The 17,454-nt window shown below is 50.5% G+C and overlaps 1 protein-coding gene across 1 annotated transcript; it reads left to right on the plus strand.

The window, feature by feature from the left end:
* The first annotated feature begins 1,273 nt into the window (after window positions 1–1,273).
* Window positions 1,274–14,170, plus strand: pwwp2a (PWWP domain containing 2A). The gene is made up of 2 exons (XM_036523883.1): window positions 1,274–2,616; window positions 12,181–14,170. The coding sequence occupies exons 1-2, from the start codon at window positions 1,496–1,498 to the stop codon at window positions 14,042–14,044; spliced, it is 2,985 nt and encodes a 994-aa protein (XP_036379776.1). The 5' UTR covers window positions 1,274–1,495; the 3' UTR covers window positions 14,045–14,170.
* Window positions 14,171–17,454: the final 3,284 nt, after the last annotated feature.

The following is a 17,454-nucleotide window of genomic DNA, read 5'->3' on the forward strand; positions in this document are numbered from 1 at the left end:
AGTAAAATCCAGCTGTATAAATGCAAACATGTAAAAACTGTAACCCATGTAATTTGCTCTGCTGAATGACAATAATGTAATGAACCTGTGATAAAGTTAAACCACATTTTGGGCATTTACTGTAGATGGAGACCCACAGTTTTAAAACAATGTGATGATGGTGGGCTTGCAGCAAAGCAACTTACATAATAACACTGTGCCACACCACACCTCTAGTCTCACTGCACTCTGTTCAAGGTGTCCACACCTTCCTGGTCTTTGGAGTGGTTTAAGAGGAGAAGAAGGCAGAGCCGAAGTAGCAAGCCAAAGGTTGCTGGCAGTGGGTTTAAGTCACAGGCAGGGCCTTGCTGTTAAACCCTTTGTACAAGATAATGAACCTGAAACACTTCACTGATTATCTAGCAGCACACATGTACAGTATGCAAAAATGCCATTCTGGATGATGGCATCTACTAAAAAGATCATAATAATTTAGTCTGACTGTGGCTAATTCATTTTTCAGCAGAGGCTAAGGACTGTGGGGCTGGGGGGATCAGTACTCAAATACAGACATTAAGAAACAGAAAAAGTTTTATTCTTATTCATCAGCTTTTCAACAGGGAACATTCAACAACCCCACAAAATGAAGACAAAATTAATGCATATTCATTTCCTTTCATGAAGGGGTGAGAACGCAGATCTCTTTGCACTGAGTCATTATTTACACTGACATGGCTTCAGTCTTTATACAGTGAATATTAATCACAATGCACATCCCCAGGAGACATCTGCAGTCAACATGAAATGTTCAAGAGTGAATTCATCAAAAAAAAGAAGTGAGAATTCCATTTGCTGGGAACAATTAAGTGCAGCTAAGTTCCGTGGCCATTTTGTAACACGTGCCTTTATTTTGCATGTAACGTGTAAGTAACGTCCTCTGTCTAATTGCAGACAGTGGTTATTATCAATCAAAATTAAAATGCAGAAGCACGTCAATATAGTAGGGTTTAAAATAGACCAGTTAGCCACAAATGCATACCGAGAACACTAATGATCACAGACAACTAGTTTTTGAATTGCTCAAAATATTGTTTAAATACAGACGAGCAAAGTACATACGCCGCATTGAGTGCAGGCAAGCTCTTAAAAATACACTGTGTATTTAAATCGAATGACGGGATCCCATTTGAGATGGTCCATAGTACATATCCGGATCGATTCGACACCTCTCGGTTATAGCCGCAGGTAACGGCGCCCTCTCTTTTATCAAAAATTGATAGTACATTGTCGCCCCCTGTGGCGCCATCCACGGAACTGAAAACGCCGAAATTATTGATAAAAGGGAGCCAATCGGAACGACGTTTTCCGGTAACCTCTCTCGAGTGACATGGCGGTAACCGCATAAGCGCACGTTCGCAGTTTACTTAGCCAATCCCAAGTGCACTTGGTGCGCGGTGGGCGGGCTCACGTCTTATCATCCAGCGGAGCCAACCTTTACTTGCAAAGCGGAAAGAAAATGGCGGCCGTGGCTGCAGAGCCAGGAGCTACTGCGGCGGCATCAACAACAGTGGGGGACGGATCGGAGCTAGAGTCGGAGCCAGCTGCGACGGAGGCCAAACCTCAGACCGAGGCTGCGAATGAGCGCCCGTCGGTAATGGACCTCGTGCATCTGTCCGAGGATGGGGATGCAGCTTTGGAATGCAGCTTGGTCCGCACGGAGAGACAGGACAGGCCGGACCAAAGATCCGCGGGAAAAGCTTATGCTGCGTTTGCCGAAGACGAGCAAATTGAAGCCGGGTATCCCGATGGCAGCGAAAAGGAGGCTGAGAGCGCGCCGGAAGACCACGAGTGGAGAGACCCCGAGGGTGAGAGCGAGAGCTCGAGAGTGGAGTTTTCGCCCGTTCTTGTGCAGGCTGCAAACGAGGTCAGTCCGCACGAGTCCCACGCCTGCTTTCAGCCCGCTCCGAGTCCCGCCTCGGAACCATCCGTGGTCTTACTGCACTCGCACCCTGCTCCCTTAACGCCGGAGTCCGGGCTTGCGGTGCCTTTACTCTCTTCGGTGGAATCCGTGGAACCGGCGACCGAGTACGTCCAACGCCCAGAATCGGATGTAAGCGAACCGACCGAGATCGTCTGCGAGGTGCGAGCTTTAATCAAACCGTTGCTCACGACGGAACCAGAGCCAGACCCCGCAGATGATGCTCCTTGCGCACAGTTCGAGACCGAGTCGCCAGAGGATGCTGAACGCGCAGACCGCGTAGTTTCTCCGCCCGTTTTAGAGAACGAGGAACTTCTCGGGGCCGCCGGTGACAAGAATAACGTTAGAGACCTTACGAACATGTTTCCTCTTAACTCTTCCGATCCCCCCGCAACGGCGGCGGACCAGGTACCCACTGCATTGGAGTCCGAGGAGTTGCACGCGCCGCAGGGGATGCTCCACGCGGACTCCCAGGAAACTGAGTCCGAAGCGAAGCCATGTGCCGACACTGCCGGGTTACAGCCGGACTCAATCGCCCATCTCATCCCTGGGTCGGAGGTTCGGGTCTCGCTGGATCACATCATAGATGATGCTCTGGTGGTGTCATTCCAACTGGGCGAGAAGATCTTTTCAGGAGTTCTGATGGACCTCTCCAAAAGGTAAACACTAGCTCCACCTAGCTAGATAACTGACTCGCCCCACCAGTCAGTTATAACGATAAAATGCGTCCCTGGGGCTTGCAGATTACAGAGCGTTTGTCGTTTTATTATATGGCATACCTAACGCTGTGTTTTGTAATTGACGCAAGTTACCGCCGCTAACTCATCATCTCTTGACGCATCGCGGCGCGTGACAGCCGACTATCTGTCTGCATGCAGTGGTGCTTCATAAAGTTCGCTTTGTGTTTTAGCCAAATGTGTCCGTGGCATGCTGTTTTGTTTACTTTGTCAAACGCCCTCAGTCTGCTCCTGCTGCAGTTATCTTGTGAACAGAAAGGCGAACAAGCTAACGATAAGTCACCACCCCAAAGACAGCGAAAGACGGCGTGCGCAGGAGCGGCGCGAAGAGTTTTAGCATTGAGAATATCCCCTGAAACGAAACGTTAGCTACCCCACCCTCAATAACAGTAGCTGTCATTGCTCTTGTTAAGTGTGCCATTCAGTTTTGTTAATGGGCCAGAACCGTACCGGGTAGAAACAAAGCCAACACTAATCTCCGAACAGTCTTTCTTTTTTGGGGTGGTGTCAGTGCAACTGTGTGTTGTGCGAAAGGACTGTTAAAACTGTGCATTTTATGTTTTTTTTTTCTAGGGACTGTGCTTCTTATCCTGTACTCGTACTGATAACATGGCTGATAATAACCAATTACAGTTTATTGGAAATGAACCTAAATGATAGTCGGTATAAACATGAGTGGCAGGTTAGGGGAAAGGCGGATGTTGAATGTATTTTCTCGATATGTGGACCTGCATTTACGAAACTGACAGTAGAGCTGTCTGAGATGACTTCACCTAACCTTCGCGGCTAACGTCAACCCCCCGCCCGCTTTTCCCCCTTTGTATCGTTAGTTACGCATCGTCTCATCAACACCCTTCCTCCCGTTTCGTCGGCGTTTCTCGCACTCTGCCTGTTGCATTTCTATTTCAGGATATGATTGAACAAGTCAGTCTGCTTGAGGATTGAGCGCAACCCTGTGAAATTTCAGAGCTGACGTTTGGCCGTCAGCACACTTTTAAAAGGAGATCACTGCGCGCCTGTTTTTAGTGCTTCAAACCATCGTCTGCTTGGCTCGCAAATGTTGTGTCCTGGCAGTGTAGTCAGCTTGTTACCAGATACCTGTGAGAAAAAAGGCAAGAAATAAACACACCAATTGTATTGCTGCATTAATCTGATCAGGTCGTTCATGTAAAAGCATCAAGAGAAATTACATGGCATGGCAACACAAGTAGTACTGTGTCCTGATGGGAAACTACTCCACTGAGAGTAGTACCACTGAGAGTAGTTTTCACCACCATTCTTTCTTGTCTCAAAACAAAAGTCTGTAATCTCCATTGGTGAGTCAAAGGGATTGGGTTAATGGTTATTGTTTACAGGGAATACTTGGAGGGTTTGGCTCCCCAGGGTTCCTGTGGTCAGCGATTGGCTAGATTGGGTTCTGTAGCCAGTGATTGGCTGGATTGGGTTCCACAGCCATTGATTTACCAGACCGGGCTTTGTAGCCCGGGAGTGCCTCCACTTTTTTGCATGTGGGCAGTTTGCGGGTGGTCTGGACAGTGGCTCGCCCCTGCGTTTTCTGCCAGCGTTTCCACCACGCCCCAGCCCCCTAGCCACCTCACCCACTGACTTAAAACAGGCTTTGGGAGGCGAGGGTGTTCAGTTTAAACTGCAGCTGCAATGCCGAGATGGAAAAGGAAAAAAAAAGTGCTTGGCACGGTACGGTGTGTTCTTTCCAGGCCCGAGCGTCTCGTTATTTGAAAGCAAGCCCGTGCAGCGTGCGATATGTGGTTTGCCATGTTCCTGAGCTCTCCAGCAGGGTATAGTTAGTATCTGCCCAGAGTCCCAGCATTGGCAATTCCAGGAGAGGTTTGGAGAGGAATGGAGCACTGTAACTACACTTACATAGACATAGATCACCGGGTCTTATGCAGTATTGAGTAGCCAGTTTAATTGGAAAATAGCAGGGCAGCAGCCCCCAGAAAGCAGTGGAACTGTGCACGGTTGCGGAGAAAGTGTGTGAAAGTGTCAGCGCTCAGTGTGTGTGTACGAGCTGCGTGATATCCACACATGCCTGTCTGACCTGACAGGGCGCAGTGTTTGAGTGATGCCAAATTTAGCACAGCTTTATTAAGCCGTACGGCCGATTTTACAGCATTAATACAGCATTTGCAGATTGAGTCGTGGGAGAAACCTGCCTTTTCCGTCCAATATGGAGGGGTTAGGAGCGAGAGCAAGCTCACAGAACCTGCCCTTGCCTCTGAAGAGACTATTATCAGCAATTTACCAGTTTATTTTTTGGTTTGGCACCGTAAAGAAACTCAGAAAGACTTTTTTGACCCTGGCTCAGCAAGGGCAAAGGTGTTTTTTGAGCTTCTGTTTTGCCCTCCAAAACCGGACTTTAGTTCTGCCTTCTGCCCGGATTGTGCTTCCCCTTTTCACATTGATGCATCATTTACTGGTTTTCTGCTGGAGAAAAAGCTAACAGCTTGCTTGACTGAACAGTGGTTTAGGCTGTTTCTCGGGGAAGATGGTTGCTTGTTTGGTGAATTGGAATGAGGCAGATCTTTTCACATCTCAGCACATTCAGTCAGGTTTGTGCTTTTCAGTAAAAGATGGTAACTCCCCTCTCACACCAGTGGAGGCTTTTCAGAGGGTTTAACAAACCAAAAAACTAAGGTCATATTCCTTTCTAGTTGGTGGTGTCCCTGTTCCACCTTCACTGTTCTGTGTAGCCATTACTTCACATTATTGTCATTCAACAGACTCTTCTATCCAGAGAGACATACATATAGTAGGTTACAATTTTAGCCATTCGCACAGTTGGATATTTACTGGGGCAAGTCTGGGTTAAGCGCCTTGCCCAAAGGTGCAGCAGCAGTGCCCCAGAGGGGAATCAAACCTGCAACCTTTTGGTTACAAGCCCTGCCCCTTAACTTTATGCCAGACTGCCGCCACTTTGTGTGGTTTAGGGTGCAGAGCTTGATGACTTCTGTCCCTTCTAACCCACCCCCAAATCCTGTTCGCTACATGACCCTGGTGTGGAAAAGCAGTCGACTATGGCTGTTGTCATAAATGAATGGTGTCCGGCAAGCTTTCTTTCGTGACCCCCTGGAAGGTGATTTTTCACAGGGGCCCGAATGCACCGAAAGGACAGACTTACAGTGGTAGTTGGGGAATACTGTATTTACCTCGTGCTCTTGTTTCCTTACTTCCACATTGAATTTGCTCTGTCGGTCATCTCCAGTGCAGATGAGAGCAAGTGATACACATATCCTGAATTTGCGTTATATGCTAGACTCTATGCCTTTTGTTGCATAGCTTCCACTGGGTCTCCCTACTTCTGTTTAGGGAGGTATAGCTTATCTGTCTTAACGGCCTGGAATGTACAGAGGAAAACATGACCGTCTTGGGTCAGAGTTCAGGGGTTGTGTAGTCAACTGGACGAAACATTGTAGCTGAAGTCATTATATTCATACAGTTTTCTTTTCTGATCATGTAGTCCATATAACTAGCATTAGGGATGGCAGTGTAGCGTAGTGGTAAGGAGCAGGGCTTGTAACTGAAAGGTTGCTGGTTTGATTCCCCACTGGAGCGCTGCTGCTGTATGATTGGGCAAGATACTCAAACCACAATTGCCTCAGTAAAATATCCAGCTGTATAAATGGATGACATGTAAAAATTGTTGCCTATGTAAGTCGCTCTGGATAAGAATGTCTGCTAAATGACAGTAACATAACATAATTAGCTAGAATTCGCTTAATAAATAGTCATAGAAGCTGTGGCTGTGGGACATGGTTGCTGGATACACATCTCGGCTGGTCATTGAGAAACGCATAACAAGTTACATATCCGAGCAGTGTTATTCTTTCGTTTGATGTCTCAACTGGTTTGCCAAACTGGTTTACCCCCTCCAGTTTGCCTCAACAGGCGGCCTGGAATGAAAGCATTCCGATACACTTGAATAACTGGGATTCCATGCTGATGCTGATTCCATGCTGCGTTCTCTTCCGCACGCAGAGAACGATGTTTGCAGACGATGTAAATATCGCGACGGTGTTGCGATATTTAAGCCCATGTCCTCAGCAGACCAGGGTGACTTCTCTAGATTGTTTTTATTGTCAGTTATTATTTTTGTCATCAGTTTATATGGCTGGATAATTACTGAAGGTACTCAGGTTAAGAGTCTTGCGCAAGGGCACAAATGCAGCTCCCTGTTGGGGGGGGGGTCGAACCTGCAGCCAGTCATTTATAAGCCCATGACATGGGTCAGCAGTGTGGCGTATGGTCGAGGTGCAGGGTTTGTGTACCAAAAGGTTATGCTTTCAGTGTGCCATCTTGGAAGTATGTGCAAATATGTGTCTGGTTAACCGTGAGAGGCATGAGACGCATGCAAACACCACACAAACACCTACACAATGGGTGACATTGTGGCACAGTGATCAGGGAGCTGAGCTTATAACCAGAAAGCTGCAGGTTCAGACCCTGAGGAGAGTACTTCTGTAATTATAATTATAGGTTTTGTGGTGGGGGAGAAACATCTTATACTCCCAGATAACAAACACATTAGCAGCGTGGTACTGTATGTTCCCAGTTGATGAATGCTTTGTGTGTGACTAGTGACAGCCACAAACAAAAGTTAAACAGACACTCCAGCTGTAGCCCTGTTTCTGTGTGGGGTCTGGGTGTCTTATTCCATAACAACCCTTCCCCCACAAGTACTCACACATACTCACTCACACTCGCTCACACTCATTGACACAGACACGCACACACACTCTCGCACGCATTTATCCTACTTTCTCTGTACCCAGCTGTCAATTTTGGTCTGTGCTCACACCCACAGTCACACACTCCACAAACCCTCCACCTCTGAAATAGTACGCACTCCTTTGAAATATGAATTTGAACATGCTGCTTGTACTAAATTAGCTCAACAGCGTGAGAGTGGTGGAGTTTGAGTTTGGCAGGCCAAGACATTTCAAGATTGCGCTTGCTCGAAATTACCTGATATTTGCTCTGAAGTTACCCTGGTGTACTGCGTTGAATTATTATTGAGGGGTGGTAAAGAAGCTGCTAAGTGAAACTCAGCTATATACTTCACGGTAGGAAAATAATTCCTCTAAACTTGCCTGTACTCTTCAGGAAGGCAATTGCAGTGAATGTGAAGCAGAACTAGGCCTACACCCTATATAGCTCCATTTACACAAACCTGCTTCACTTTTAGGGACCCAAAGTCATGTTTCCACAGCCTTGCTTCAGCTTTAGGGATCCACAGCTGTGTTTCCACAGACCTGCTTCAGCTTTAGTTCAGCTATACCTAAGCGAGGTTGAAGGATTGCTACACCAGATTGTCCTGGGTTGGTTCGCTGACCCCAGACATGATGATGAAGCTTCAAGGTTATATTGCATTGAAAAAGTGTCTTAACCAAGCTGCCTCTTAGTTCGGTTGTACTTTTCTCCTCATATGTCATTGGTAGTCAGTGTAGCAGAATAAACATTGACCTACTGTTCTGCATATCCGCTGTAATCAGGAAGTTTGCTGCCGGGAGCTCTTCATTGCAGTCCCGCTAAGAAGGCAGAAGGACAGGCTAGCGAACAGTGCAAAGTGCAAATGCAGCTAGCGACCACACTCGTTTATTTATGAACAGTGCGGTGCTGCCGGGTGTAGGTGGGGACCGAGAAAGTTCAGCTCTAAAGCTGTTCTGGGGTTAGCACAAGTTCAGCAGCAGGTGAGGACAGGTTGGTTGAGACAGTCTGATTTGGTTGCGTTCAATGGCGCGCGCACACACGCACACATGTGCACACACGCACACACGTACACACGCACACACGTACACGCGCACACACGCACTCATACCTGAGGAGGTTCAGAGAGGAAGTAGCCCCTGTCTCCATGCACCAGCAGAGGATATAAACATGTTTTGAGAGGGTTGGGCGCTGGACACGTTTTGCTTCTGTACCTTTTTGTGTACACTCTGTGTTTGCTCAGATGAAATATGTACGAATCGCTCTCCTCAAAGCCCATTTGTCAGTGTGACTGTGAGAGCAAGGGGCAGCCCCTGGTCGCCTCCAGGGTTTAGCGGTTTATGTAGAAAGGGCTGTGTGAACACATGACTTGTCTGAAAAGTGTCACCTCAGATCAAAAACCCCCCTTTTCAGGGCAAGAGGGAAGGAGAATGTGGGTGAGAGGGTGAGAGGTGGAGGCCAAGGTCGCCCTACAGCCTCAGAAATGATCATGAGCCTATCGATGCTATCGTTTCCAGGAAACTGGAAACGGTAGCATTTTCTGTAGTGGAGAACATTTTACTAGTGGGATTACCTGACCTGCCGGTGGTTGGCCAGTGATAGGCTGTGCTTTTTCAGGGGATGTTGGAGGGACCCTTTTTAACGCTCTCACACAGGCTCCATGATGCACAGTCAGATTTTGGACCCACATTTTATTTCCTCTCGAACAGTCTGTCGTGCCCTAGCTTTTAGGAACGGAAACTCTTAACTCCCCTAGTCTTCTTGAATGCTCAGCTTTAGTTTATCTTTTGTTTTCATGGCAGTGAGAGAGCGAGTGAAGAAATTCCAAACATTTGTCTTCAGGCGTCATTCCATAAAGATGACTTATGGAACAAGGCATGTAACTGTTTTCTTCTGCTGCTTGATGTATGTGTTAGAATCACTGGGATGGAAGTGCACCCTTCTGATGCATAGCAATGTCAGCTGCTTCAGGTTTTACGTCAGTGTGCTGAGTGGAAGCTGCCTGTCAAAGGTGCACTAACCTGATTCTGGTTAGACCTGGAGTGGCTCAAATTGCTACATACCATCCCTATAATATAACAGCTTGCTACCATGATAGTTAGCACCCATATATCTGTGTTACATTACATTATTGTCATTTTAGCAGATGCTGTTGTCCGCAGAAACTTACATAGATTCGCCTACGTTTTACATGTTATCCATTTATACAGCTAGATATTTACTGAAACAGTTCTGGGTTAAATACCTTGCCCAAGGGTACAGCAGTTGTGTCACATTGAACATGCAACCTTTTGGTTACAAGACCTGCTCCTTACCACTGTGCTACACTGCCGCCCTATACGTCTGTATAAATGCAGAGTGTGTTAGACGTACACAGTGAAAAACAAGATTATGAAACAGGTAGGTTTTTCCTGATCTAATAGGTTTTTCCTGATCTAACAGGCTTCTCCTGCTAATGCAGTTTGCCCAAAAAGCAGCGTTCATGGGAGAAATGTGGAGACTGCTGTGTCGCCACGAACGGTGAAATCAGAGGGAGGATCCATGCTGTAGCACATAGTAAAATAAGAACCTGACAGACAGTCCCGGTCTGATCAAAAAAAAAAAAAACTATTGTACAAGTGTAGCAAGTTAACTGAAGTACATTCTGTTACCCCGCAGAGTTGAACTCCCGAAATGTAATAATGGTCTCCACTCTTGCATTGATGAAGGACAGCGGGAGGAAGGCGAAGCGTCGGCTTGTGCTGTCTGTGTGAGCACACCCGGCTCTTTAGAGTCTGTCTCCCATGCTGCACTGTGTCCTCCTTCCTGCTGTGCAAGATGGCAGCGTCCTCTCCCCTGCTGGTCGCAGCCAATGCCGAGGCGGGACATGGTCCTCACAGAAAGTGACCGGGTCGGCCTTGGTCGTCCTCGCAGTCTCAGCGGTCGAGACGGGAGCCTATTAGAAAACCGCACTCTCTAGCTGCGTCTGCAGTGCGGTTAAGGTCAGGCAGAGGCCTCCAGCAGCCCAGGCCCCTGTGGCTCTGCAGATTGAGCTGATAGAACGCTGGGTACAGGAAGTCCTAACCAGAGCGAGCGGCACTCATGTCGGCAGGGTTACGTCAGCCTGCTCAAGTGTGGCCTGTGTGAAACTACAGATCTGGGAGCGAATGTTACACAGTTATGGGCTCGTTTTAAATCTGCCTCGTCAGGCTTTTTCACGTTAAAAAAAAAAGTGAAGAGTAGTTAAGACTAAAATCCAGCCGTTTAAAAACAGAAAACAAAAAGCTTTAAAATGTAATGGCTGCAATTTCCTTCTGGAGTGGTGCTCGTGTCCTGAATTCACAGGCAGTCTCTGGAGATGGTAGAATGTCTGCAGTGGGCTCTTATCTTAGCCAGGGCTGTGGGATTGGGGTGTAAAGCTTGTGGGTGGGGGATTAGTGTGGCTTCAGATCCGGGAGTCATTAAGTCATGAATTTTAGTGGTAGTGAGGTGCTGTTTAATCTCAGGGTGAGAGACTAACTCCCCTGTATGTGTTTCAGAAACCTTCATGTCTCTGTTGCACATGTGTCTGATTACTAGAGCATGAGAATCAAAACATCCTCTCCACCAGCTGAGAGCCCAGGGGCCTGAGCTTCACTTCGGGGTGGCCTGCCATGAGCCTGTTAGGGACAGAGGTATCCTGTGAGCAGGGTAATTCAGTCTCCTTGGTTCCCCCTTGTTTGTAGTGGTGGTGGGGGGGTTTCAAAAAGAAAATGGCATCTATACCATGGAAAGGTGTCATAAACAAAATCTTGGTAGACATGCTTAAATAACATGTTACAGTGAGAGAAAGGAGAGCACAGGCGAATCAGATCCTGTCTGAAGAATGGCAGTGTGGGGTGAAGCCACCATTCTCCCCTGAAACAAGCACTCTCTCTCTGGAGGGGCCAAGATCCTCATACTTCCAGCCCATCGGTATATCCAAGGGACCTCCCTTTCAATTCTGTCCTGTCAGTTATCAGCCATCCACAAGCGTGAATTTTTCAGTTCTGCTCTTTCCTTCATAGAACAGCAGGGTGGAGTAGTGATAAGAAGCAGGGCTTGTAACCGAAAGGTTGCGGGTTCGATTCCACACTGGGGTTCCACTGCTGTACCCTTGGGCAAGGTACTTAACCCAGAGTTGCAAAAATCAAGCTGTATAAATGGATAGCATTGTATGCTGCTCTGGATAAGAGCATCTGCTAAATGACAATAATGTAATGTAATGGAACAGAGGAATTTCATTGTGGGGGCTCTGAGCGGAGACCCTGAGCCAGACTGACAGGTTTGATGTTTTAGCAGTGAGAGGTGTTATGGACATTGTGTGATTAGGGGTAGTTAAACATGAAGGTGGTCATCGGCAGCCTCGTGCTTATTCATCTGTGGAGGGTCTATGAGCGTGGGTGGCGGTTTTGATCTCTGTTTGTGAAGCTGCACAATGCAGGCATTAACATAAGCGAAAGACTGTGTTTTTTTACTCGGCCTTTCATCCGTGAAAGCGTTCGTTCAGTGTGCCCTCGTCTCCCGCGGTTTTTTCTGCGCTTAGCCGAAGACGCCGCCGCGATGCAGGCCCTTTGAAACGACTCGGCCCCACGCGAGGCGAAATGGGAGCTCGCTTTCGCGAGAGCAGCTTAAAATGCAACAGTCGCGTGATTCGCTCTTGTAAGGCACAGAAAAGGGACTGATAAAAGGCAGCGATTGAATTTATTTCTGTGTTTTGTGGTTAATTTTTTCACACTTTCTTTGTTTCTTCTCTGTCTCCAGGTTTGGTCCCTACGGAATCCCGGTCACCGTGTTCCCCAAGAGAGAGTACAGGGACAAGTCTGAATCTATGCAGCTAAAGACAGAACCATTCCAGTTGGAGATGGAGAAAAGGGGGGTCCAGGACTCCACGGACAGTGCCCCGAAAGAAGCCGCCCAAGCCCCCGCGGCGCCCGAGCCTAACCCTGCCCCCGCCCCCGCCCCCGCCCCCAGCCCATGGACTTCAAAACCCCCTCCTTTGTTCCAGGAGGGGGCGCCCTACCCCCCGCCTTTGTTTATCAGGGACACGTACAACCAGTCGATACCTCAGCCGCCCCCCCGCAAGATCAAGCGGCCGAAACGCCGGCTGTACCGGGAGGAGCCCACCTCCATTATGAGCGCCATCCGGCTCCGCCCGCGCCAGGTGCTGTGCGACAAGTGCAAGGGCACCGTGGCGACGGGCGCCGCGTCAACGGGCGCCGTGGTGACGGCGGGGGACAGGCGGGAGGCCAGGAGGGGCCCGGGGGTGGGGGACTGCTCAAGCCGGGGCGAGGAGGCCAGGCGGCGGCGAAACGAGGCGGCGGCCGCGGCGGCCGGCGGGAAGAGGCCCCGCACTGAGGATAGGGGCCGCGGAGCCGAGGGGCCCAAGCGGCAGGGGGCTGCCGTGCGGGTCTCCCCTTCCTCATCCTCCTCGTCATCGTCCTCCTCATCCTCGACGGGTCAGGCGAAGGGCGGGGCGGCGGGGGGCAGGACGGGCAGGGGAGCGCCCAACGCCGCGCCCACGCCCGCCAACAACGGCTCGCGGGTGCAGCTGGGCGCCAAGAAGGTGCTGCAGAGCAAGAACGTGGAGCAGACGAAGGCCCGCGAGGTGCTGCGGAGGGCCCAGCGGAGGCAGCGCGACACGGTGGCCAGCGTCACCGACGGCAAGGCCCGCACCCGCGCCTCCGCCCTGCAGGACGCCCACCAGAAGGTCCACTTCACCCGGCGCCTGCACCGGATCAGCGGGGGCGGCGTGGGGCGCCTGGGCGGGGGCGGCTCCGCCCTCCCGCCCCGGATCCGCATCAAGCCCCAAAGGTACCGTAACGGGGAACGCGAGCCCTTCCGGAAAGCGCGGGGGGGAGGGGACGCCTCCTCCTCCTGCTCCGCCGCTGCCCGGCTCTCGCCCCGCCCTGAACCGGAGCCCTGTGGGGAGCCGGGGGCGGAGCAGGGGGGGCGGGAGGGGAGGCGGGAGAGGCAAGGGGGCAAGGCCGGCCACCTGACGGTTTACGTGACCTTTGACCCCGGCCGGCCTGACTCCTCAAACGCCTCCGTGGGCAGCGTCGATAGCACGGATGACCTTAAGTCCTCCAACTCCGAGTGTAGCTCCACTGAGACCTTTGACCTCTCCCCTCCTGGGGCCCTGCGCTCGCACCCCGCCCCGAGCACTTCCTCCGGGGTTGCCACCACCTCCTCCTCTTCCTCCTCCTCCTCGTCCTCTTCCTTCTCCTCCTCTTCTGGCAAAAAGCGCGGTAGAATGCCCAGGGCCGCCGTCTTTTCCAAAAACGTCTCTAAGTGCGTGGCCCTGGATGGCAGGACTGTGTGCGTAGGGGATATCGTTTGGGCCAAAATATCGGGCTTCCCCTGGTGGCCGGCCCGGGTGCTGGCCATCGCCGTGAGCCGCAGGGACAGCGGGCTGCTGGTGCAGCAGGAGGCCCGCGTCTCCTGGTTCGGCTCGCCCACCACCTCGCACCTGGGCCTGTCCCAGCTCGCGCCCTTTCTCGAAAGCTTCCAGTCGCGTTTCGACAAGAAGAGAAAGGGGCCGTACCGCAAGGCCATCGCCGAGGCGGCACGGGCGGCCCAGCAGCTCACCCCTGAGGTGCGTGCCCTGCTCACGCAGTTCGAGACGTGAGGGCGCGTGTGCGGGTGTGCGCGTGCGTGTATGCGTGTGTGTTTGCCACAGGGAGCGTAAGGTCAAGCGACGATAACCTCTCTTCCTCTCCCTCCCTCCCTGCCCTTAGCCCATCCAGTCGTTCGCTAAGCCCATCCAGTCGTTCGCTAAGCCCCCCCACCTTCCCCCCAATGAAAAATAAGGCCTTCCCAAACAAGCCAGGAGGAAGGAAGGGGACACGGAGTATTGCCTGCTGGGACTTTGTTGTAGCTTAAAAAATCGTTTTTTATGTTTATTTCACATATCATGAGGCAGATTACAGTTGGATGGGTGTTGGGGTTGGGGTGGAGGACAGGCTAGGACACTGTTAGGGACTGGGGGCGGGGCGGGGGGGTTGTCATGTATACAGCCCACGGAGTGTTCTTAACTGAAACTTTCTGCTTCGTTTGTGAGATCTGGTCCTCCTGTTTGTGGATGAGATCAGCAGTGGGGCTTTGGGTAGAGAGGTAACTGACAACGGGCAAAGACTGAGCAACATAGCCAGTGAACAAAGCCAAGCTCCTGACCCACCGCTGTTACAACGTTACCGCTGTTGCTGTTACAACGTTATTGTAACGGTATAAGAGAAGTTTCATTACTGCTTCTCCCGGTTGGCCTGGCCTTTCCCTCATTTTCCTGTTGTGACATGGACGTGTATGCGTTCAGCTCTTGGTGTTGGTGTTGGTCTTATCTAGTGCGTGACTTAAGCGAGATTGGCCTGATTGGCTGAGGGATCTGGCGGCGGACGATGATGATTGGTGAACAGCGAGAACAGTAGCATGGAACGCAACTGAGAGATCCCGGCTTGTCTGGTTGCCTTGGCGATGCTTGAGAACATTGCTGGCCGAGTTGTGGTGACATCGCTATAATTGGGGCGGGTCCGCAGACACCACCTGAGCACCTGGATTGGAGCCTTCAGCTGTCAGTCAAAGCCCCCTTGGTGTGCTCCTTATTCACCTTGGGATTTCAGCTGCAGCTAGGTGTTGATAAGTGAGAGGGAATTGAATTATGTGGAATGTTTTTTCTTTTTGCCAGTTTTATATTTCTCATTTCGTAAATACCTCCCTGCTCAGTGATGAAATGAATCAGTGACGGGTTCACAGCCAATTTTATGCAATGCTGTCATTTAGTTAATTTTTGTATCACTGACATCCATCATGAAAACACAGAATATCAGACATGTGCACTACAGTTTTCCTTGTATAGCTGGGCTTGTTGGTGCATTTTTTATTTAATGAAATGTACGATAAGTGATAAATGTACGGTAAGTTCAGCTGAATTTTTTGTATTCATACATGCTAGTGTGATGTTTCCAAACTTGAATATTGAAAGAATTTGACCAATAGAATGCTGAAGGGGGTCCCAGCTTAATGGGATTCCCACGGTCAGATCCTTTAGCTGAGAACAGGAGCGTGTCTAAGAACAATCTCCACCTTTCCCCGACTAGAGATCCTTGATTAGCCAGTACATGTTATTCTACATGCAACAAAAAGGCTCAAAGCTGTCTTACCTTATGAAACCAGACTCGTGGAACCCCACGTAAATAAATGCCTTTATCTGGACATTAGGTAGCGTCTCATGGATGCAGGCCGCCATGGCAACCCTCTCGGATATTATGGACTGTACTGTCAGAGCGGCACTTCTGCACAACAATAACTGCAGGTTATTAAGAGCCTTTTAGTGTGTGTACCTGTATGGGTGGGCTTCACTGACCCCCTTATGAATACATATTTTATGTTTCTGTTACTATAGGGTACATCCCAGACACATTTTCTAATAGACAGCGCATGAGAGAGAGAGGAGGTGGGAGGGGGCAAAGTGAGAGAGGGAGACAGAGTTGTCGTCTCTGCTGTGGTGTCCCGTTATCTCAGAGCCTGGTTCAGTGCTGTCTGAGATGGGGATGCTGGATGAGTCATGATTGTACCGGATCTGGGAGCTGCATGTGGAGCGTCGGAAGGGCTGTCTGTCTCCGAGCTCACACCTGACGGAGCGTGTTATTTTTAGCAGAGGCTCTCAGATGTGCGCAGAACCTGTCCATGATGTGACGGCAGAACATGCAACATTAACCGAGCTGGAATCCTCCTCCCGTGAACACGGCCCAGTCTGTCAGAGACTCCAGGGCCACACGGAGATCGGATAAGGAGGACACACCCCATCCCCTCGTCCCCTCTTCCCCTCGTCCCCTCACACATGGCCAGCTGTGCTGTGCACAGATGGTGGGACGGTGGCACTAAATTTAGGATCAGAGGGTCTCTGTCTTCCGCTCGAGGGAACGCTCTGAGGCCACTGGTGTTGTTGGGTTTAAATCCTCAGAACCTGAATGGCCCCTAGCTGCAGGTGTGCCATTATCATATCATAGTCTATGAGGAATTCGGGGGAAAGCGCTCCATCCCCGATCCCCGCCCTCAGGGGAGCTGTGTGTGGGGGAAGTGTCACTCACTAGCAGAGGCCCTGCTCGGCCGTCTCCAGGAGGTGGCCTCCGGAAGCATGCGGGTTGGGGGGGGGGGGGTGGGTGGCCGGCGGAGAGGAGGTGGAGGTCGCGCCGTGTTTGCTGTCTGGGGTCGCGGGGGGGGTCAGGCCGCTGAGCGATGTGACCTGATGGCTGTCAGATGTGGGGGGGGGAGGCTGTGGATGAGCGACGGTCCCGAAACAGGGAGGCCGGAGAACACAGCCTGCAACCTGCACAGAGACACTTGCTTCTGAGAAACACGTGGTGCTGTTAAAATGCGTACCTCTGGGTGAGCTCCAGGCAAAATGTGCAGACTGAGGGGATCTGACGTCTCTTTCTCTGGCATTACCTGCACCCAGCATGCAGTGCAGCGCACACATGCTTTTGTCTGCCTTAGCTTCCTCTGCAGCCCAAAGCCTAGCCTTCTTACGCTTCTCCCTGGTGCTAGTATCATTAGCTGGTACTGTAGGTGTGATCAATAACAGTGGAGTGCTCCTCTCTGTCCTGTGGCAGTTTTTCGCACTAATGCTGAGTGAGATCCTAGTAACGTGACTTGCAAATGGCTCGTTCAAATGCAGGGTAACGCTAACACTGAGTTGCAGAGCCACGCCCCACAGCTCATTCCATAGGTCTGCTCTCATGGGTCCGGTCTCATAGCTCGTCTTTTATTTCCAAAGGAATTCACACAAGTGACATGCGAGAACTAAAATAAATGTTCAGATTGACATCCGCCTTGTTGAGCAGGTTACTGCAGTGCCCTCTCGGATATTGATACAGTGAGGAAGCGGCGGGGTCACATCCTTCCCCCTGGGAGGATGGCACAGGAAGTACATGCCAGATAAACTGCCCTCCCCAGTAGTGGTGTGATCTTCTGACCTTTCTATCCATGCAGCCCCCTGATTCTCCCTGCCCAGCTCTCTCCTCTCTCTGTATTTTTCAGATG

This window comes from Megalops cyprinoides, chromosome 3 (assembly GCF_013368585.1).
Source record: "Megalops cyprinoides isolate fMegCyp1 chromosome 3, fMegCyp1.pri, whole genome shotgun sequence".
Classification (NCBI taxonomy): Eukaryota; Metazoa; Chordata; class Actinopteri; order Elopiformes; family Megalopidae; genus Megalops; species Megalops cyprinoides.

What these genes read in the sequence shown, in the direction of transcription:
- pwwp2a (XM_036523883.1), top strand. Translation starts at nt 1,496, where the DNA reads ATGGCGGCCGTGGCTGCAGAGCCAGGAGCTACTGCGGCGGCATCAACA. An exon ending in CTGATGGACCTCTCCAAAAG is followed by an intron (nt 2,617 to 12,180) that starts GTAAACACTAGC and finishes CTCTGTCTCCAG; the next exon opens with GTTTGGTCCCTACGGAATCC.